Raw genomic sequence first — 23,642 nt, 5'->3', positions numbered from 1 at the left:
GGAGACAGGGCAGGACACTGTAGGAATATGTTTGATATATAGTTGGATTAAATAACAACCTAATATATCAAACATATCACACAGAGTCCTGCAGAAAAAGACATCCAGATTTGATTCATCTTGGGGAAAAAAAGGATAAACTGCTGAAAGCTAGCAGCAGGGAACTCTTATTGACTACTAAAGACTCTTGTGTTTGAAGGCATATGCCTACACAGAAGCATGAAGAGCATACCAACAGAACAGTGTGCATACTGCAATGCTCTCTGCTGTTGTATCTTGTCTACAGCACCACTTTCCTTAGTATTCTTTTTTCAGTATTAACAAAGCATATTGTTTTAATTACATAATCTTTTTTTTTTTTTTTTTTTTTTTTTTTTCTCTCCTGCAAAGCATCAGAAATTTTAGGAGTCTGTTATTTTACAGCCAGGTTCGTATTTACAGAATGAGGGGCAAGAGGTGGCTGCATGGGACAATTGGTGCAAAAATACTAAGGGGAAACAGGAAAAAAATAATTAAAAAATATAAAAGTACAAAAAAATTTAAGATAGTGGAACAAATTAGAAAAAAAAACACCCTACCTTCAACCAATGAAGTTCTCTTTAGAGATAACAGACAAACTGGAAAAAACAAAGATGAAAATTTCAAGTCTAAAAGAAGCTCACCCAAAAATAGAGAATCAGCCACCAATTAACAGTGAAGAAGATGGTGGGTTTCCTGCAGGCAGGTTATTCTAAAATAATCAACAAAGGACTTCTCTGCCAGTCTACCTAATGATGATTATTACTAACCAAAGGAAGATACTGGACTAGCTGGGCCAGCTATCTGTTCCATTGTAGAAGATAGCTACTACTGCTGCATTTCTTGCACTAAGCATAAGTAAAATCTATTCTATCAACCCTATTACCTAGTTTAGGTATTCACAACACAACACCATGTGTGTTGTCAAAGACTTGAGCATCAAAAAGACAGAGGCTGTTCAATGCAGGCAATCCTGCTCTCAGAAGACACTAGATAACACGGGTCTTGTCCAAAATTTAACTCTTCAACAGGAAAACTGATATTTGAGCTGCTCTGCAATCTTCTCGTATCTTTGATGTACATTACAATTCATATTGTGAAAGAGATTAAACACCAAAGTACAGACTGGAAGGTTGTTAGATTTCCAAATTAAGCAAAGTATGAATTTTATTTTATGAAAACGACAAATAAGCAGACCAATGAATCACAGAGAGGCTGGATGCTCAAATTAACATATTAAATGAGGAGCAGGTGTGGGATCTGTATTCACTAGAAAATTACAATGACCCTGAAGTGGCTTAGATATTGGAAAGAAACTGCTCCATGGTAACCAGGCAACACACACATGCTATTGTGCAGTCAGTGTATAGAAAAGGTGATGGAGGACTCTTCCTCTCCTCCAACTGCCCGTGTCCTCTGCTCTGCAGAATCTCATTATAAGGAACCATTTTTTCTTTGTAAACAAAATGGATGCACTTGTTAAAAAACGCAGACAAAGAGCACTTCTTTTTCATGAACTAATTTGTTCCTGTCACCAAATGGGGAAAAAAAGGTCCTCAAAGAATTATTTCATCTCATGAGCCTGAATGGCAGGACACCACTCTGTGCTGAAAACAAAAATTCCAAACAATTCTTGAGAGCCTGCTTTTTAGAAAGATTTTTCATTAGCTTTAGAAAACAGTTTTACACCTACAAAGCAGCTTAAGCAGGAAAGTAGACGTAGTCCTTCCTGAATTAAATTATACAAAGCTGAAGTGTAATTTCATTTTAAAGATAGAATTATATTCAACAGTTATTTCTTCTAATGCCTGTCCCTGATTCCACATTGGCAAGAGGTAGCAATTCTTGGTGATCCAGTCACGTGAACCATGCAAACAGACAGAAGTAACAGCTGTGTCATACATTCCCACTGTATCACTCATGAAGGCAGTTGACTTTATTTTATGTAATATATTCAGACAGGTTTGGAATTAACCTGGCAAGATGCAACACTACCTGCTATCATAGAGAACTGTAATTCATTTTTCTTCAGGAAAACTGAAGAAAAAGGGTGATACAACATATGTGATTTGATACCAAAGCATTTACTCTTTTAGCATGGAATAAAACATTATGCTTTTAAACATAGAAAATTCTGAAGCTCTTGCATTCTGTTCAATCCTTTCTGTGTTGTTTCTGCTGCTGCTTTATCCCATTATGTTGCACATGTTTAGATGAGAACAAAAGCTCCTCACAGGGGAGCAAGTGAGAATGACTTCATAACAGTAAAATAAGTTTGGAAACAAAGCTTAGTAATCAATAGTAATTATACAGTAACACAAGCATTTGTAATCCTTGGCTTTTCTTTCTTTGCTTGCTCATGTCTTGTACTTGACTTGCTCCCTAAAAGCATCTTTTTAACCTTTTTCTTCAGAGGTAAGTCCTACCTTGTGCTGTATCTAGTGGTACTGAGACAGATGCAAATTTCTGATGGTCATGGACAGTAACAAACAGCAAGTCAACATACAGGCTACATGCATTATTACCTTATTACCTCCAAAGAAACAATTGGGACAGACACTCACCTTTGGCTTGGCTCTTGGTTTCAGCTGCTCTAACTTCTTTGCTGCAGCCTCAATTGATGCTGCAGCTCCCAATAGCTCTGTCTCTGCAATGACTGTTGGGTCTTCTGGATCCACCCACTCTGTCCCTGAAATTAATGGAAAGGAAGACAATAACTTCAGTGCCTCTAAGCCTGCCATTCAAACTGGGTGATTTACAATCGCATTTCAAGTGTCAAATGCAGAATGCATTCTGTAGAATGCTCCTTCTAAATAACACAATGGAACAAAATGCTGTAATTTACGCTGAGTGTAATATTGTTCACAAAAAGGTATTTAGCAGGAATATTATGTTAAGAAAGTAATTTAAGAACTGCATAATCAAAGCAGCTGGGAACAAAACTATCACTCAGTTTTCAGATAGCTGGGCTCTTATTAAGTCCTTGACCAAATCTGTGAGGGAGAGTGAGAAATCTAAGAGAGCGGTAAAGATGACATGTTACAGACAACAGCCAATCAGGTACAGCACGCTTCAGAGTCTCTTTTTGGGCACTGGTTAGAGGTGAAGCTGGTATTGAATGAAGAAAGTGTGGGTTTTGACAATGTGTTTGTAATGCATTGGAGAAACGGCGGAGGTCGTCTTTGCTGTAGTTGAGTTTTTGCCATTACTCTCAGCTAAAAGACATTTTGTAGGCCTACAGAGTGAATGCTTGGCTGGAGATCATCTTAAATATTTACAAATTATCAGTGCACCCTTACTTTCAATTTCATAACATTATTCTCCAATGACAAGATATAGAAAGCATCCATGTTCTTGACTGAGGGAAGCAATGAAAGTCAAAAGTAACATCAGCTTGGGGGAAGAGAAGAAAAGCAGAAAGAAAACTTCTGAGACCAAAAACAGCAAGGGGAGAAAGTGGCATCACAGGCCTTCCAGTGCCTCAAGGGGGCCTACAGGGAAACTATGGAGAGACTTTTTACAAGGGCATGTTGCAACAGGACTAGGGACAACAGTTTTAAACTAGGAGATTTAGACTAGATATTAAGAAGAAATTCTTTACTGTGAAGGTGGTGAGACACCAGAACAGATTGTGGATGCCTCCTCCCTGGAAGCATTCAAGGCCAGGCTGGCTGGATGGGGCTTTGAGCGACCTGGGCTAGAGGGAGGTGTCCCTGCCTATAGCAGGGGGGTTAGAACTACATAATATTAAATCCCTTCCAACCCAAACTGGATTCTATGAAAAAGAATGGGAAGAAGTATACAAAAGACAAAGGAAGACTGAGCTACAACGTTTGCTTTACTTTTTCAATCTCATAAGGACTTGTAATACTTACTGAAATTTGATACAAGTTTGAGAGAACCTTACAATAAAATATCAACTAAAACAGTAACCACTATTAAAGAAGAATGGATAGGAAGACATTGGCACTTTGCATCAAGAATAGCATAACCTATTTCTGATTCATGGAACACAAGAAAAAATACAAAAAAACTTGAATGCTTATGGGTTCACACTGAGTATAAAAGAAGGCAGTTTCTACTATGGATGACTGAATCACAGGGGACCACAAAATGTCCTGTTCTGACTTATGATGTGCTGGCAGAAATTTAAAATACATGGCTTTGTAATTCCAGGGAGCTATGTCTCATGTGGCTAGTATTCTCTCTGTCTCTCCCCTCTGGATATACATACATAAATATAAATACACATACATATAAAATATGAAACACCAGAACATTACCTGAGACAATTTCTCTGCTTAATTGGTGTACAAGATGAAGGAATTCTTTATTACACCCTAACTTTGGCCACAAAAGCAGGGAAAAAAATAACAGCAGCATACAGAAATACAGACAAATCCAAACTTGCAAAACGTAGGAATTCCTCTCTCAAAAAACAAAACAAACAAAAAAAAACACCTTTAGCAACAAAGGTGAAAACATTAACAATCAAAATCAGTTAGGAGATAATTGTATCACGTGTCAATAAACCTAGTAATAGCCAAAAACCATTTTACTTTAAATGAAGAAACTAATAAAGAAAAAAATCCCTATAGGCAAAATGTAAAAAAAGGAATTAAAAAAAAAAAAGAACAAGCGTAGTTTGATTTTAATGAATATGAATTAAAGATCCAGAAATTACTGGCTATAGATGTCTCCCCTCTTAAAACCAGTTGGAGAATTGGAAAACTCTGATATTGGCTTGGCTTATTAGTAAATGAAAAAGGAAATTTCCAAACATTTGAAAAAATGCAGAAAAAAAAGGGTGAAGTGTTCAATAAATTTACCTGGAGAGGAAGAAAGCATAATGAAAGGGACTGTTACATGAAATAGAGTAAAAAAAAAAATAAAATTAAGACCTAGAGGAATAATAAAACATAGGTGGGAATTAATAATTTATTTCTTATGACAAGTATCACATTCCAAGGAACGTCTATTGATTCAAGCAGGAGTTAACTGAGGAAATCACACAGTATATACTGCAGAGAATATGAGATAAATGATTACAGCATTCATAGAATCATGAAATCACAGAATGGCCTGGGTAGAAAAGGAGCACAATGCTCATCCAGCTCCAACCCCCTGCTGTGTGCAGGTCACCAACCAGCAGCCCAGGCTGCCCAGAGCCACATCCAGCCTGGCCTTGAATGCCTGCAGGGATGGGGCATCCACAGCCTCCTTGGGCAACCAGTGCATCATTGCCCTCTGTGTGAAAAACTTCCTCCTCATATCTAACCGAAACCTCCCATCTCAGTTTATACATCCCCCCTTGTCCTACCACTATCCACCCTCGTGTGAACAGCTGTTCCCCCCCTCCTGTTTATATGCTCCCTTCAAGTACTGGAAGGCCACAATGAGGTCTCCCTGGAGCCTTCTCTTCTCCAAGCTAAACAATCCCAGTTCCCTCAACCATTCCTCATAGGAGAGGTGCTCCAGTCCTCTGATCATCTTAGCAGCCCTAAGATTCTCTGATCTATCTTAGGAAAGAATGATTGTATGAATTTATTATAAGCCTTTTTGGAAAAGCAGGGCTGAAAAAACGTGATTTCACTTTTTCATTCAAAGTATTTTTCTGTAACAGTCAACAAACAATGAAATTAGAATGCTTGTATACCTTTTGATGGCTGTGAATGCTTGCTTAGAGTGAAGTTTCCTGTTAATCTTGTATTAGATACGCTTTAACAGTAGCAGTCTAATTTGCATGCATATATATATAATATGCATTTCCCTACCTTTTTATGATTACTTCTCTGAAAATGTAATTCATCTTATTTAAAATGAAAAATGTTAGAATTGTTATCCTAGGAGTTTGCACACATCATTTTCTTGGTATTTGAGAAAATACCACAAATCTAAGAACAACAAACTTCGACTAAGCAATGGAATTCCCTACACTGAGTGCTGAATTTAAGCTTGTCTGCAAGTTGCTCAATCCTGAAGAGTTCAGGAAATCATCCAGACCAGGATTTCTGAAGTCTCATTGTTTGAGTAGCAAACTTTGCCAGAACAGGACCCACACAGAGGGCCATATGCACAACATACCACAAGTCTGTCATTACTAGAAGCTGAGTATTAATTCAGCCAGATGATGACATCCCCTTTTATTTGAAGCTGTGAAGCAGTTATCACCACAAAGGACGTATAGTGTGAGAACAAATAAGAGTGTAGGGAGAGGAACCAGCCGTTCAACTACAGCCCAACTCCCAGTTCAGTAAAATTTCTATTAAATTTTGTTTTCTGCTACTGTGGTTCTTGAGTGCTATACTTGATGGTTCTACCTTGAAAGGCCACATGCTTTACAGATGGTTTAGAACAAAGTCTATGAAATGAAGCAGGGTCAAACTGCCATTACAAATACTGGATATTTTTGCACAGATTATAATACTACAAGCTACACAAGAAATGCAAATTAATCATTAAAACTTTACTGGCAGGGTATGTACATCATACATACTCTGAACTTCAATAAATTTGTTCCTTGCTACACATGTACAAAAAATTACTGCCTTCTCTAACTGTAAACTAACATGGAAGTATCATCACTAAGATCATATTAATGATGTTACTGACTTGTACTCATGTGAATACTGGCAGAGAAATATGTTACCAAGACACATAGAACAGATTTAAAAGGGGCTTTGTTAACTTTTGGTTTTGGTCTAAAGTTTAAAAAAAAAAAAGAAAAAAAGAAAAAAAGATCATTTCTGGAGCAAAAAGCACATTGTGCCAGTAACCAGAATATCCAACTCACCCTTCATAGCTTCTGCTGACTGAATAAGCTCTGTAACAGCACTGGCAACCCGCTTGGAGAAAGCAGCCAACTGATGCTTTAGCTCTGGTGTTGGTTTTTGAAGGATCTAAAGAGAAAGATAAAACATAATATTTAATAATAGTAAGGTTCCAGGAACACTGGAATGTTCCCAAAAATTGCAGGAGAGTTGGACTAGATGGCCTTCAGTGGTCCCTTCAAACTCTAAGGATTCTATGATTCTAAAACACGATACTCTTTTTACAGTGAATCACTGTAAACCACCTGGATCGCATCCAGGCTGCATCTTTGTCACAAGTCCAAGAGTTAGAACTCAGGGGAAAGAAGAAGGCAAAAGTCCCTAGATCTAAAATCTGGTAATTTACTTGGTTTGAGGCTCCAATGAAAAAGGGTTTTTTTTTGTCTTTTCACATACACTGCAGGTCCTACTTCATTTATGAAGATAATCATGGATGCATTCTGTGTTTATGACTAATTGTATTCAGGTTCATGCAAATAGTCAAATGAAGTTACCATTCTACCCATTTTTTTTTCCCCAACACACACTATTCTCTTCAATTTTGGTTGTAATTTGGATCAAGGCCACTTTCCTAAGATTGCAAGAGTTTGGGAGGGGACAACATTCTGAGTTTTATTCTAAAGGAAGTAAAGAGGCTTAAGATAAGAAAGGCCTGTTTCTCTTGTAGAACAGAGCAGAAAGTGGAAAATAAAGAAGAATAAAGTTAGCAAAAATTGACAGAAGTCCTTGTCCTATTCTGGTATTCAATCTGAAACATTGCTGTAACCAACAGAAGACCAAATCTGAACAATTCCTTAAAGTACTTAAAAACTAAAAATATATGACATATCTAACGTTAAATTACATACTGCTATGCAGCTCTAGGAATCACATTAATAAATTCAGTCTTTCATTGCTAGTGGCAAGCATAAACATAACTGTGGCTTCATGTCTATGCTCTGCATACTTGAACAAGTTGATGTAATCGATTAGACATGACATTCTCAGCAGTAAGCCAGACTTGGATTTGCTAATCCAAGTTGCAAATTTCAGTTTCATATATTTCAATATGTCTGCTTAAAGTCATTTAAAAGAAATCTCTAGCAGTTCATGAAGCTGATTCAAATTACCTCCAGAAACTTCAATATCTCAACAATCTTTGTTCTGACACAGATCATTGCTTTCCATAGTTGTAATAGCAACTGAAGAGCAATGTGTTATTTGATAATTACTTATTGCCAAGAAAAAACAAATGAATACAGGATGCATGTGTTTGGATTTAAGTGGCTTTTTTTTTTTCTCAGAACTTTGGGTGCATCACATCTGGTATGAATTGGAAAGCTCTGTGAAATGGTGCTAACTTGGGGTTTTGGGATGACATTGGTAAATGCCTCTTATTTTCCTGGAATCTGCAAAAGGCATGCGAAAGCGCTTTCATAATGTTCTCATAACATCTTTGGTCTAGAGAAGTAGACTTTGTTTGTTTAATACATCTAATGCTTAGAATGGGCTTAAAAGACCACTGAAATATCTTGCTTTAATTTCTTTTTTGGGAACCACTTTTAGATCAGCACCCTTACAACCTCCACAACTGCTTCAGAATTCATCCCATTCAGTTCTTTGAGACACCCTTCTGTCTCGTGGTTTGAGCTGAAGTGCTGAGTTTGCTCTAGATTGTTTTTCCCGAATAACAAAACTGTTCATAAAATATGTTACTAACAGCCACTACAGAAAGAGAGATTCTTCTTTTTGGAAGGGTCCAGCACGTGCATGCAGGCTCCTGCTTACCAGGAGGACATGTTCCAAGAGTTCCAGGTATCCCAGCGTACATTCTGTTCCAAAGCGCAGGGCTCTCTCTCGAACTTCTTGACTCACCTCCTGGTGATATGATGCTTGCTGAGGAGGAAAAACAACATCAGTGCCCCAGAAGTGCCCCAAGGAGGTTAGGGAAAGAGAAGGGAAGAGATTTCTCCTAAAATGCAGAAGACATTTGAACTTGAGAGCCAGCCATTTCTATCATAAACAGACAAGCAAACTGGGCTCAAAAAGGAGCACAGCTCCAGTTCTGAGAACACCACTGAAAATACATTTCTTATTAGTTCTTCTTTAGGCTTTCTCAGCAGTAATACAGCTTCTTTTATCAGTGAAAAAGAAATAGAGAACCCTCTGAAGAGCACTCTGAAAACAGAGGAGAATTTATGATGCATTTTAATGAAAATATTTATCTTGGAAAATATCTTGGGACTGGAATGGGCTCTCAGGTTGGACACACACTGTTCTACAGTGCAAGTTTGTGCTACTGTGGCTTTTCCCGTCTAGTATCAACAAAAATCAAAATCCTAAGTGCATTTTGCAACTCAAAAATGATGGATATTTACATCTTTCAGGTTAGAAATGTGCTAAAACTCTGTTTTATTTTAAGGCTATGCAGTCAGTCTTGAAGGAAATAAAACAGAAATAGTCATCTGGTTCAGACTCTGGAAAGCACTGGATCCAGACCACTTTGTACCAATCAGAGTTCAAGTACCAGCCAAGAGTTTTCTAAAAGCCTTACATTTTATAAATACAATTCTATGTCAGTGGGGACCTTTTTACTGAAGGTAAGTGCTGACTGTCGACAAGTAAAACTTCCAAGATTAACTAAAAATGAGCATTTCCTCTCACAGCACAGCCCCATCCACCCGTGCAGCTTTCTGTCTTTGATTAGGACTGCAGATTATCTCACTGCTTGTGTATTTTGAGTATTCTCTGCAAACCCTCCACATTCAGATCAAGTGCTCTCGTGAGCTGGACCTGCAACTTGTCTGCGGGCACCCTCTGCTGGGAAGTTCAAGATCAGCACAGCACAGCACACACAACAGATGATTTGTCACCATCAACTCCTCATCTTGTCAATAAACAATACGAAGGCAAAGGAGTTAACAAGATGGGATTCTCCCCACCTTCAGCATCCTTCAAACACATTGCAAAGGTAATTTAAATAAAAAATCCAGTACAGTTTACTCTTTATTTTCAAAATGGAGCAGAAGACTTCCCCAGTGTTCCTTATGAAGAAACTGTAAACACCTTAAATTGTGCTTTGCATACATAACCAAGTCTGATATCAGAGTACTTCTGGAAGCATTTTTGAGATTCGCTGAATCCTAAACCATTTACTTTGCAATAGTCTGATGACATTTCTGGAATCTAGAGATGTACTAATAGAAATCTCACTAGATCAGTTAGGACTTGTAACAGGAATTTTTTACTTTCCCAGACATGCACACCAAGCCTGCCATCTTCAACTGAGAAATGTTTCCAAAGATGTAGGAAACATATTTCCTTATGGCAAGGCTTCTCTCTGCTAACAACCCTTATTTCCTCTATATATGCTTTCAAAACATTGAGACAGCACTACCTCTCATTCCACAACTCCTAGACTATCAGCACCTCTGGAGTAAAATGTACCAAAAGATTCACAGAAACAAAAAATCATGGCTGTTGGAAGGAATTCTGGGAATACATTCAGCCCAACCTCCTTTTGCAGGATCTTTATTAAATTCAGACCAGACTGCTTAGATCTTGTCTTAGTTGGGTCTTGGGAACCTCCAAAAAGATGGAAAAGTTGGAAATTAGGATAGAAATCAGGTTTTTGTTCCAACGACTAATTACCAGTGGAACATAGGTGGAACTTCTCTTAACTTTCAGTTTTTTACTGCTGTGTTTTATCCTCCTGCTACACATCCTTCTAGAAGTTTCAGTTAACTGGATTCTGCCTAAGACATAATATGGAATAGTTCTCATGTAATTAGCACTGTTGTTAAAATTTACTGTGAAAATTAGTTGTGTTAAGCTTCTGAGGTTTGCACGTCGAGAAGGCAAAATCAAAATCTGAAGCCTGAAATGTATTCAAGAACTGTCAGACACTAAGAACTCTAACAAAATGAAGTCAAATAAGAAAATTTCATTCGGTAGTTTGTATAAATTCAGATTTAAGTTCTTATATAACTTGCACTTTTATATGATGATCTTTAAATAACCCACAACACAATAAACCCTTCCATGTGGCCAGAATTAAGCTACAAGTAATCTGGGACTGACTTTGGCAGGGATGTGATGAAATAAAATTCCCACACGTCAGAGAGCACTATCATTTTCCTGCCAGCTTCCATACATGTAAAGGCAAAGCAAATAAATAGAATTTACAGACAAAGACATTTATTTCTGTAGGCTAAAAGGAATGGCTTCGTAAGGTCTTCATAATCCCAACATTTTAAATTTATGCTTCGATCCTTTTTATGATCAGAGAAAAGATAAATGATTATTATGTCATTTATACAACATAACCATGGCCTCTTCTCCTCCAAGTTTTGCAGATCTGCTTCTGAAAGTTCTCTAGTTCAAGTTTAGAAAACAGGGTATCACTATTTTCATTGCAAATGCAAAACACGTTTTTGTAAACCACTAAAGAAACTGAGCAAACTGCTAGGTTTAGTAAGAGGAGAAAGAAGCAAATAGACCTGAATGGCTCCTTCCACTGGTGGATTCCTAGAAGTACTGAAATCATATTTGTGACCACAGCATTATTCTTATATTCTATCTGTATTCACCGCTTGTCTTCCAGTTAAATAAAAGGACTGAAAACAATGAAAATTCAGGTCATTTACAACCTCTCGTTTTCATAAAAACAAAACAGTGATCATTAGTGTTGTTTGTTCTTTTTAAGCACAGAAAAATCCTCTGCTAGAAATGATACCACATCACCTTATAATTATTATAACCATTAACTTTCTCATCTAGAAAGTAAAACACTAACAAAAAGAAAAGCAAACAGAATCTGTAAGTGAAAGAGATGATTACAGAGAAGGAGAAAAATAAAATACAGAGGGGAAAAAAATATATATCAGTCTTAGACACGGAAGCAATTCTTTACCTTACAAGCTGTTAGCATGTCAGCTACTGCTTTGCGGCTGAGATTTGCTGTAGCAATCACATCCTCCTGTCTGCATGAGTTCCCAGCTGCCACAGCTTTGGCTGTTGCCATGGTGATTCCTTTCGTCATCCGGATTGATTCTTCAGGTGATGATGTCTTTTCTGGAACCTCATTTGACTGAAACACCTTCAAGTGAAAGCAGGAGGAAAGCTTGATACCCACCCATCAAGTCAAAACAGAACAACTCAAACCGAGAAAAAGAGACAGCAACTGGATGCAGACTTCCATTAGCAGGAAATGAGAAACATATTCAGAGTACTTCAGTATCATTCTCATTCGTTGTGAGCCTGGTCCTGATAAGCCTGCTTACCTACAGACAACAGAGAAACAAGTACTGAGCCCCTGTTGCCGAAACCAGCACAGTGCAGGATAGCCAAAGAACATCGCTAAAATATGCAGATGTCTCTTAAAAAAATGGAGGAGGAGGAAAGAAAAATCGTATTTTCTCTTATTCTACATTTAGTCTCCATTAAAATCATAGAGATCCCATTTTTCATAAGGACTTGCATGAAAATAGTTTAAATTCTGACAACACACAACATTTATGAATGGAAGACCACATTAACAGTTTTAAGAGGTAGATAATACAAGATAGGAAACCTTACTTTGAGCTCATATTTCACATTTCCAAGTTTTACTCAATTTGCTTGCCATTCTTTCACTCTGCAGCAGCAATGCAGCCATCAGGAGATGTTTTCTGTACTACATGCATTACAAACAATGCTTTGGGGGTACCTCTTCATCCTTAGCATGCTAGCGGCTACAGAACCCAAATGTCTTGACAGCCATTTGGCCTGGTCTATCCCATGCTCCTGATCAATCAACTTTTCATTTTCTGTCTTCAGAAATGGAAGCAATGTTAAAAAACAGTCTAATATGTGGATGATATTACTCAGTGTTGTTCAAATTCAGTCCCTGGAGTTCCAGGTCAAGTTTGAAACACTTTCCTAAGCTCATATGTGCCATTCTTGCTTCTTCTCTACACCAATCCAGCACCCCACTTTTCTCCCCACAGAAGAGATGACAGCAGCTCTACCACAGGCCCATTCCTTAGCAAAACTGACAAAAGGGAAAGGAGGAGGAATATTTCAAAGAGATACCAACTAGATTGAGAAAACACACACAATAACGTTTCAAATATAGACCTGACACATTTTAGAATTTATGCAAAGGAATGATGTTTGCTTTTAGTCATCCAGATTTTCCTAAGGATACGTGACAGCGGCACGCACTAGAAACCACAGATCACCTAGATTAGAAGAGCTCCTCGAGATCAAGTTCAACCATCAACCTGATCCACTGAATCCTAACACTAAACCAGGGCCATTACAGCCGCATCCACACATCTCTTAAATACCTCCAGGGAATGAGACTCCAACTCCTACATAGTCAGCTTAACTGCTCTCTGTGAAGAAATTCTTCCTGCTATCCAATCTAAATCTCCCCCAGCATAACTTCAGACTATTTTCTTGTATCTTATCACACATCACTTGAAAAAATATACCAACACCCTCTCCTGGTTGCAACCTTCTCTCAGGTAGTTGTAGAGAGCAATAATGTCTCCTGTCAGTCTCCTTTTCTCCAGACTAAACAACCCCCATTCCCTCAGTTACTTCTCATAAGTCTTGCTTTCTAGTCCCTTCATCAGCACTGTTGCTCTTCTCTGCACATGGCTGGGCAACTCAATATCCTTGTAGTGGAAGGCTTAAAACTGAACACAGCATTTGAGGTGTGGTCTCATAAGTGCCAAGTACAGAGGGACAATTACTTCCCTGGTCCTGCTGGTCACATCATTTCTGATACAACAACCTGCTTTTCATAAACCCATGCTGGCTGCATCTGATCACTCCATTGTCCCACTTATGCCATGTGATGACATTCAAGATGACTTGCTCCATAAAATGCCCTGCTATCAGACTGATTCTTCTGCAATCCCCGAGTTATCCTTCCTGCCCTTTGTGCAGATTGCAGACAAATTTGCTAACCTCCAGTCAAGGGGAACCTCTCTGGTTAGCCAGGACTGCTGGTTAATTATTGAAATTGTACATTCCAGATCAGATACTAAACCACGAGCTTTTGCCACCTGCTGAAAATATCTGAATTCCCAACAGGTATACAAAATGTTAAGTTCCTTTTTTTCATTTCCCTTCTTCCCCAGTAAAGACTAATTTCTTGCTCAAAAGAGCACCGTTCTCACCATGAAAAACAGATGCTTTCTGGAGCGCCTCTGAAAAGACAATACTATTCCAGGTGCAGTTACACTCTAAGTATTTTAATGCACACACAGCATACAGTGAAGTATTTCCCAATGAAGACATTGTCTATAGATACTTTTTATAGATAGGTATGTTTATAGATACTTTTTAAAATGCATTTTAGTCAAGGAAAGAGGGAAAGAAGAGCCTTATTCACAAACAAGCAAGTATTAATTTACGTCACTGATCAGTGTACTAGTGGAAGAGTAACTGAAAGATGCAGCTACTGGTTAAACTACCATATCTTAAAGAGGAAGGAAACTAATTGTCATTGATCTAGCACCTAATTTGGAAGGTACTGTCAATTCCTTCTCTGATAAAATATGAGAAACCAAGCTATTTATCACTGGTAATATCATTTCTAAATAAAGGAAAGACGGAAATAAGATTAAACAGCAGGCTTTGATGGTAAAGAGACATTCTGAAAGCCAAGATCAATAAGAAGCAAACAACATTTGAGTTAGAAAATAAAGTCTGCAGTGAAAGCTTAATGTCTAAACAACAAAGTCGCTTCCAGATTTTTTATGTGACACTAGCATCTCAAATCTCTCAGTGGAAACCATTAACATCTCAAAGTAGACAGGCTGAAGAAGCATGTAATTGTATTTTCAGAGATGACATACAATGGATGGAGGTAATGAAACTGCATCCAATTCACTGCAGAGCTTGAGGAATCCCCATGCAGCCTGGTCTGATGTTAAGAGTTTAGTTTCAAAAGCTGCTATGCATGGTCATTTTATTCTTTACCGTGAGTTCCTGTTTGATGTACTCAATTGTGGCCTCAAGAGCTCTTGTCCCTCGAGTTGCTTCATCTTCTACTGCTTTAACAGTCTTCAAAAGTGATGTGACATTTGTTACCATCACCTGAAAAACAGAGGTGAAGAAAAAATACACAATTCATCCCTCCCATCTTACAGAGATGGCATATTATGAATCAAGGCAAAATAATATAGTTGTCTTATTACTTCTAATGTGGCCAAAAAAACATCATGAACTGTAATTATTATGGGAATAAGTACTGACTCTTCTGTTGGCCAGCTTATGAGAGCTCCCTGTAAGTCGCAGAAACGTCTTACTACAGAACGATACTGCATTGGTTGTTCAAAGGAGAAACTCAACAGTCATAATACAGAGAATAACCTAGTAGTCATTGTCTTTCCTAAACCCCAATACGCTGACATACAAATGATATCTAACTAACACATCTGAATTCTTGGGAATTAAGACGAAGCAGAAAGGCCAGCTTTTTGACAACTGGAATTTAAAACGTGGATAGCTTTTCTGAGCAGGAAGAGCCAAGAAACCACTCTTCTTGAGTAAATGGGTCATTTTCAAGTTGTGCCTCTGCAGTATACTGCTCTCCTTTAAAAGGAACAGAGGCACAGGTCTCACAGGTAAAGACAGGAGAGTGAAGATTGCATAGCAAAGCAAAAAGCTACCAAAACACTCCCATAATACAGAAGCAGAGGTAATATCGTCTTAGTCTCCACATCTGGAAATATTTTGTAAGACAGTTTTAAGATCTTTTTGAGGCAAATGTCAAAATATATCTCAGATGCAAGGAAAACATAGCACAGAAATATCAGACATGGTGGAATCTGAGTGCTTTTTGAGCTTTTACATCCATGTACTTCCTGGAAACATCTAGAGAGATGGATCATTAGTCTTCATAAGCATAAAGCCTCACCACAGGGTTTTTGGTGTTGTGCTCCCTATCCCTCAAAGCTGCAAGGCCTAAACAAGGAGGGTAACATGCTCACATCTTGAGCATATATCATCATTCAGATTCCAGGACTTAAGTAACAGATTTTACTGGATAAATTGTAGTCTGTAGTGGTATGAAAACTGGCCCTTTTGGGGTTGCAAAAGATGTTTCTGTTTAGAAAGATTACAGTTCTTCCATCAAAAATACAAAAGTCATCTGACAACCCACAAAGACTGACATGGTAACTCAGTAGCATCTTCTTATTTTCATATACATCCCAGAATGCTACTGAAACACCTCAAGGAACCAGAAATTGCTGAAATCCAAAGTCCAGCTGTCTAGGAAGCATGACTGGACCTGATACTTGCAAATAAAAAGTAAGAACAAGCTTTCATACCTTGGCAGCCCCCTTCAGCTGGTACATGGATGGGTCATCTGCTGGCTTGCTGGCAGCTCCTTTTGTAGCACCAATGAGGTCAGAAAGGGCCTTTGCAACATCCTTGATAGCATTGATCAGGACAACCTATAGGAATGAGAAACAGACATAAGGCTCATTCAAGAAATGGATTCAAGTAAGATGAAGACTTCCCAGACAATACACAGACACTACAACAGCCTTGCCTATTATTTTAGGGTACCATTTCAATAACTCCTCCAAATTCATCCTTCTCACCAACAGAAAATCAGATGTTCTAAGTATTTTTTTAGACTTCAGAGCAGTTGTTCAAGAAAAAATAACACATGAAAGAAAAGTAAAAAAGCTCGGGGAAAAAAAAGTGGAACAAACACTTCTCAACTTTTTGTAGCAGTACATAAAATAAGAATACAGCTTCATTTTTGCCTCATTTTGTTCACTGTGATTTGTATACAAATAAAGTCCTTGATATTCCTGAGAAGTTTATCAGCTTTTGGTAGCGCAGATGCTTTATGGCCAAGGAAATATGGAAAGAACCCCTGACATAAGACATGTCAGTGTGATTTGCTGTTTCCCACTGACTACGCTGTACAGCAACTAGCACTACTAGCACTGTAAGACAACTGAAACTATCATGTCAGGTAAAGTCAGCTTTGCCTTTATAGAAAAATGCTGTAATGGCATTGGGTTCTACAGTTATTAGAAATGCTCCATTTAGGACAATTTCCAGTTGGTAATATAAAATTGCTCCAAAAAATATCTATTTGTAAGTAATAGCAGTTCATTCTAAGTACTGCATCCTCAGCTATAGAAAAACAATGTGAGATAAAACTTCTATATCTGTAAAAGTTTTTTAAGGAAATTCTTCTGTTAAAAACAAGTATTTCCAGCAGACTTTTTCTGGACAGGAAAATCTTGGAAGTTTACTCCATTATGGAGGTCAAAACTGAACGCACAACCCTTCCAGAGCCTTATTTGAGATAATCCACACTGAAGGCTAAAGTTATTGCATTATATTAAAAACAACACAGACACAGCTACAGAATACTGAAAGCTTGTTAGCCTATGCAAGTAGCATACAGTGCCCATCCCAGCTGCCAGATCAATAAAGAACCTTGAAGCGATGCATATCTACCTACAACAAAATGAAGTAAGTCAGGATTCCCATCACAATATAATAAAACTAAGACAAACACTTCATGAAAAGTATCTGAGCACAAAGACATCAATGAAAGAAAAGCAAGAAAGTTACACAGAAGCTTTCCTATTTCTGCTCCGTGTTCCAGGGTGTTGGCTGTATTCTAAAAAATGAACAATGCCTGATCCAAAAACGCCCCCAAAGAGATGAACCCTTCATCTTTGACTTCAAGTACTACTCTCACAAGGTCTTACCAAACAAAAACCTTCTCTAGCCTCTTTTTCAACTTCTGTAAATTCCTTTGATTTCTGTAAGAGTATCAGAAGAATCAAGAGCATCTCACCTGTGTTTCAGGATCATCTGATCCCAAGCTAGCTGCTCCCAATTTTACTACCTCAGCGAGCTGGGTGATGGTGTTAGCTGATGATTGAGCCGCCTGAGCCAGTTTGTCCTGACTTGAAGCAGCACCGGAAACCAACAATTTTGTATCTTCAACTAAGGCTTTTGCTGTTTTCAGGATATTTTCCCTGCAGCAAAAAGAAGGAAGCAGACAAGGGAGTGGAAAATGTAAAAAACATGTTTTCAACATTATGCCCACTAACAGCTACGTGGAAGAGCTGATATAAGTCACTGTGCCAGTGTCCACTCATGACAATGTATCACAAGCCAGATGGCAATTAAAAAAGCAAAAAATGACAAGTGTTAAAATGATAGCATTATAGTTTGATGCAAGGCAGTCAGTGAAGTTACTCAGTCTCAATAAGAAGTGAGATAGGGTTAACAGCACGATAGATGGCTCCATTTAAACTCTGGAATCAAATCTGGTCAGGCTGCAAAGAAACTACTTGTCAACCCCCCCCTTTAAACAGCACACAATAAAGAAATGAAAATAATTAAGGAGGGAGAGACAGAGTAGCTAGAATGGCAAAAGGAGGAATGTGACTGATTTAGTGCTCCCCCCTGCTGCCACCACCATATAGATCCAAAGCACATCTGGAGAAAAAGAAGAAACCATTTTGAGAATATGCTTCATGTACAAGACAAGTTAACTGAGAGCTTTAAGTGCATTCAGGTAAAATGTCAGTCTGGAAATTAATTGCACAAAAAGCCAGTGACTAATATCTTCTACGTCACTCAGCATAGCAGAGGGACAGACTGTTGTTGTAGGGTATGCTTCAGCTAAGCATTAAATTCCAGTACTGCCACCTTAAGTAACACACATTAAAAAACTAAAAGATTGGTGTAAGACAACCATTTTAGTCTTCACTCAACCTTCAGTTATCTAAACTGAGAAATGAGTCACTGCCACCCCTCTCCCACTTCAAAAAAAAAAATAACATTCCAGGAACATGGATGGGGAACACTCAGCACTTGTATGTGCACCTCATGCTCAAAGGAATTTAGAAGTAATACCTAAAAACATTATTATTCTTCAGTCTAAAAGAGTTAAATCCTGCTCTTTAACATGACAAACTTCCTGAGTTTGCTCATCCATCTCCTTTCTAAATAAATAATCTGCGTTGAAGAAAAAGAATAACATCCACTATACAATATGAAAACATTCCGGAACAAGAAGAATGCCAGATTTACTCCACATAAGCCAAAACTGCACTAAAAGAAAAAGCTTTAAACACTGTTTAAAACCACTGTAATTTCTGTTTTATTATAGATGAAGCAGCGCTATGTTTTAAATTAAATGTGCTCACAGACCATTTTAATTCATAAATATTCTTTAAGAGGAAATTGAGGCCAGTCTTCAGTACCTACCCATAAACCAATAAAACAAGCATTAGTCCCGTGAACTTAAGAAAATGAGCCCTGACATCACTCTGTAGAGCAGCAGCAACTTACACACCACTGCGTCTTGCCTCTTTCCTGAGCAACTCCTATAACAAGGTGGGAAATAAATGCTGACTATGCAACTGCTGTGCTGGCCAAATAGGTTGCTATGTAATTATTCAGTTAATAAATTGTGGCTGTGAAACCTAGAGTTTTGCAGCAGAGGAAGTCAGTCAGATGGCATAAATCTCTCAGCATGCTGAAAAATGCAGTGACATTATTATATGCCAGACGCTACTAGAAGGAAAAACTGGCTTATCTCCCCCAAAGGGAAAACGTGGCATAGCTGTGCCCTATGCATCACTGCTGCTTACACACATTAACCATATAAAGCATTTAGCATGACAAACTAGCAGTCAGAAACAGCTGTTGGAAAAAATGTATAGAGAAGATTCTTCTTCAATGTCTTGGATCACTGATTCACCCTAACGGAATGACAGCGAATGCTAGCTTATACACTGATGAAGCTTAATTAAAAACAAAAAGGACAAAATAGAGTTACAATTGTGGTTATCTGTTGGAAGTGCTCTTAGTAGATGTCCTCCATCTGTTTAAAATTCTTTCCTTGCAGAAATAACAAAGTGAAGTTTGCTGTCCTCTACACACATCCTATTTTTCCCACTTCTATTCACATTCTTCTGCTTCATTTGACTGCATTCCTGGGAATCTAGTAAAGTAAATATTTATCTCCATGTGCCTTTTGCTTCTGCCAGTTCCATTCTTTCCCTTTGCATGCACTATTTGTTTTCATTTATACTGACCTGTGGTCTGCAAATGATTCGTTGTTTTCAGCATTAAGGGTTCCAGCAGTAGCAAACATGATAGTGGTGTCTAGATCTGCAATTATCCCAGACACAGCACTGGCTGCAGTAATACAAGCTTGCGTGCCTTTGTTTCCTGCTTGAAGGGCAGATAAAACTAAGGAGACCTGGAAACAACATAAAGGAATAAGGTTGTAATTGAAACAAAGCCTCATTATCTGATACTGAGTCAAGCTAGCTTTTAACAGTGGAAGCCCATTACTGGCCTTTGTCATTCATACAAAGACAGATTTGATTGGGCACTTATATATACAATAAATACAATTGGCATTATATATACAATAAATGAGATCAGAAAGGCCTTATCAACATCAGCTTTAAGTATAAACAATGACATTTGGCAATCGATACTACAAGCATACACCTTCCTTACTATCTGTAAGAAAGGTGTCCCTGCTACAATAAACAAGAATTCAAGTTATCTTGCAAAGCTTTGTATTGTCAAAAAGCAGCCTGCTCACATTTACTTCAGAGTCAAAATTGCTTTTCCATCATCTCCAGTGCACAGTGCAGTGCTATAGTGTTAAGATGCCTCTGCCACTCTGGTTTGCCTTCAAAGAAACACTCACCTAAAAACAACCACCATCTGGCAACAAACATCTGCATCCAAACAATACTTAGGACTGAACAAACGCAATCCTACATCCTTCCCCTTCTTCCCCCAAATGCTGCTTTTGTAGTAGAATCACTTGAATTGGAAGGGAGCCTTAAGACCATCTAGTCTAACACCTTGCAATGAACAGGGACACCTATAGATAGATCAAGTTGCTCAGAGCCTCGTCCAGCCTGACCTTGAATGTCTCCACGGACAGGGCATCCACCTCTTCTCTGAGCAACCTGTTTCAGTGCCTTACTGCCCTTAAGTTCTTCCTTATAACCAATCTAGATCTCCCCTCTTTTACTTTGAAACCATTTCCCTTGTCCTATCACAGCAGATCCTGCTAAAGAATGGGACAGACTCTTTTTTATGCCTTCCCCTTTAGGTATTGAAAGGCCACTGTTGGGTCTTCCTGGAATCCTCATCCAGGGATATTTATACTAACCTCTAATAGTACAGTTCCTCACGAGGTTCTGTACAAACTTTTCCCCTGAACAGGTTCCTGTGATTCACTATTAATGTCATCTATAACTGTAACTCTCCTTACAAGAAACTGCCTTTGCTCAAATTTAGAATTGCTGATAACCTGGGGTACAACACAGTAGAGAAGCTGTACAGCTGAGAGCATACTAACACAGGCTGAGCAAGTGATGTTCCATGAAATCTAAATGAAGCTGACATTTAATTCTCTGCTTTCATTTCCCCCCAAAAGCAAACTACATATCACACACATCCAAAGACCAAGAAAACCAAGTCAGGCTGAAGATGCAATTCTAAGCACATCAGGATGGCCCAGAGAGCAGAGAGAATGCTGATACAGAAAGAAAGTGACTTCAGACAGCCTCACTGTGTTATCTGTGGCCACCTACATGGACTTCAGTGTTTCCAGGGGAAGTGTCTCATAAGACAAGCGCCATCTGCTGCCTTACAACCAGACTCCCTCTGGTACAAGGATGAAGTTTTAAAACAGGATTAGTACTAATTTAGTACACACAGTGCAGTGAACATTTGAAAGAAAAGGAACAAAGTAAACTTACTTTAATTCAGTCAATATTCTAGTATAATGGTAAGTTTTATATATAAAATAACCGGTGCCTACACAACCAGACTGACTGACTCCTTGGGTTAATACAAAGGATGTCCTACCTTTTCAGTCACAGCACGAGCGCATTCTATCAGTTCCCTTTTGGTGTAACTGTCTGTAGGGCAAATCTGGAGAGCTCCAGCTTTTTGCACGAGAAAGATACAGCCGTGACCAAGTTCTTGCACCCGAGTCTTGATCTGGAACCCTATCTAGATGATAAAGGAGGTAAAGGGTAGAAGGGAGCAAAGTAAGTAAATGTCACACTAGTGCACTGTGTCAACACAAATAGAAATATAGTCACTCTGGTGATTCTTTATTACAAAAATTCTGCCCATCAATGTATTTTCTGCAGAGATTGGGTAGATTTAATATCATCTGTTCCCATAGTAGAACCCTGGAAAAGACCTACTTATAAAACTGGAGTGCTAGTGAACTGGTCCAGGGGACAAGAACACATCTGTAAGCCTAACATGGTTAGCATAACACATTTATCCAAGTCAAGACTACTTAATTCAAGCACACACAACTTCACCAAAAAGGTTGCATGCATTTGAATAAGTTAATTTTCCCAGAATCTTAAAGCAGAAAAGTTACTGTCAGCATGAGATGTCTTAAAGGTATTCATGATGAGTAAAAAGTAAATGCCTGCTCTACACTGCTGAAACCAGGTTGAATAATACATGAATTCTTTCATTCATTTTTGAGTCAAGTACATATTCTCAATACTCTAAAACTGACCACATACATATGCAATACTGAAATCTGGAAAATCCTGCCCTCAGTGCTTCCAATTCATTAATAATCTTATGTTAAAACGTATGGAATATCCCTGTTTGGAAATTCACGCTAGTTTTAGTACCAAGGAATATAATTTTGTATTCAGATTAATTAAACAGAACTCACAGTCATCAGTATCACGAAAAATTATTCCTACTTCAGGCGGAAAGTAATGTGCACCAATGTTCATCAATACAAATTGAAATGCAAGCTATTGCTTTCTGTTTAGCTACTGAGCGTGGAGCACTGTAGTCTATCAGTGGTAAAATTACCAAGTCACAATCTCTAAGTAGGTCTTTTGTCTAGATAATCCAATATATCTGGTGACGGTGACACCATCTTACCAGATCTGAACCAAGGCTTTCTATGCTCCATAATCAGAGGAATTCAATGAAAAGAAGAGAGCACAAAGGATTTATTTTTTGTTCACAGAATATGCAGCACCTAATATGGCTGGTCATGCCATGGAGGCAAACCATAAGCACAAAAAGCATAATGCCATGTAAAGAAGCCCTTTCTCCCACGTGATATTCTGATTCTATGGTATGAAAGATGCCCTGGCAGACAAAGACAACTGCACTCCTACTGTTTGCCCATACCCCACTTTCAGAACAGGAAGTTAGACTTGAAATCCCTTACAGCAAAAAACAAACAAAAACAAAACAATCCCAGAACATATATGTAATTCATTAGATCCCATGAGATGAAGAGCTTTCTTTGTGTTTGCAAGTTGTTTCTAAGTTACCTGGAGGAATCCATCCCAGTCTACATTGCTGTCTATTATTGTGAGCTGTTTATTTTTGAAGCTAGATGGAGAGGTTTAGACTGGTGATTTTTATTATTTGATCAAGTAATTTGATCAAATACAAGAAGGCATGAAAGCATGAAAAAAGTAAAATGCTGCTCTTTTTGCATAATCCCTAACGATTGTTAAAAATCTGTGGATTCCTAGTAGGAAACTTGTTCCATAGGCATTTTCTGTGCATCAAAAGGACTTAAAAGAACCAGAAGCTAAGACAGGTTAAAATTTCCAATGATCAACAAAAATGTTTCACAGTAACTCCTACTTCCTATTCCACTACACTCACATGCAAGTAATGTGAAGGCTGAGATGTGCTGTACTAAAAATGCTCTCTGTAGCACAATGCACAGCTCAGCTGTAGCCTACAAAGCCACAATGTAAGGCAAACAAAGGCTCAACGTACAGAGTG

General features: G+C 38.2%; 2 protein-coding genes across 12 annotated transcripts in view; one reads left to right on the top strand and one right to left on the bottom strand.

Annotated features, from left to right (window-relative positions):
* RPS27L (ribosomal protein S27 like) overlaps positions 1–23,642 on the top strand; it is a 334,929-nt gene that overhangs the window by 127,007 nt on the left and 184,280 nt on the right. The gene's annotated exons all lie outside the window — the stretch shown is intronic.
* Positions 1–23,642, bottom strand: part of TLN2 (talin 2) — a 147,834-nt gene that overhangs the window by 14,249 nt on the left and 109,943 nt on the right. For all 8 annotated transcript variants that reach the window (XM_048955828.1, XM_048955831.1, XM_048955827.1 and 5 more), the window contains 9 exons: positions 21,717–21,863; positions 19,913–20,079; positions 17,656–17,839; positions 16,157–16,282; positions 14,802–14,918; positions 11,740–11,925; positions 8,616–8,723; positions 6,812–6,917; positions 2,583–2,707 (listed from right to left, as the gene is read on the bottom strand). In XM_048955828.1, the coding sequence (XP_048811785.1) occupies positions 2,583–2,707; positions 6,812–6,917; positions 8,616–8,723; positions 11,740–11,925; positions 14,802–14,918; positions 16,157–16,282; positions 17,656–17,839; positions 19,913–20,079; positions 21,717–21,863 (1,266 nt within the window). The remainder of the gene's footprint in view (positions 1–2,582; positions 2,708–6,811; positions 6,918–8,615; positions 8,724–11,739; positions 11,926–14,801; positions 14,919–16,156; positions 16,283–17,655; positions 17,840–19,912; positions 20,080–21,716; positions 21,864–23,642) is intronic.

The sequence above is a fragment of the Lagopus muta genome, chromosome 10, assembly GCF_023343835.1.
Source record: "Lagopus muta isolate bLagMut1 chromosome 10, bLagMut1 primary, whole genome shotgun sequence".
Classification (NCBI taxonomy): Eukaryota; Metazoa; Chordata; class Aves; order Galliformes; family Phasianidae; genus Lagopus; species Lagopus muta.
This window is presented reverse-complemented; position numbering and strand designations above follow the sequence as displayed.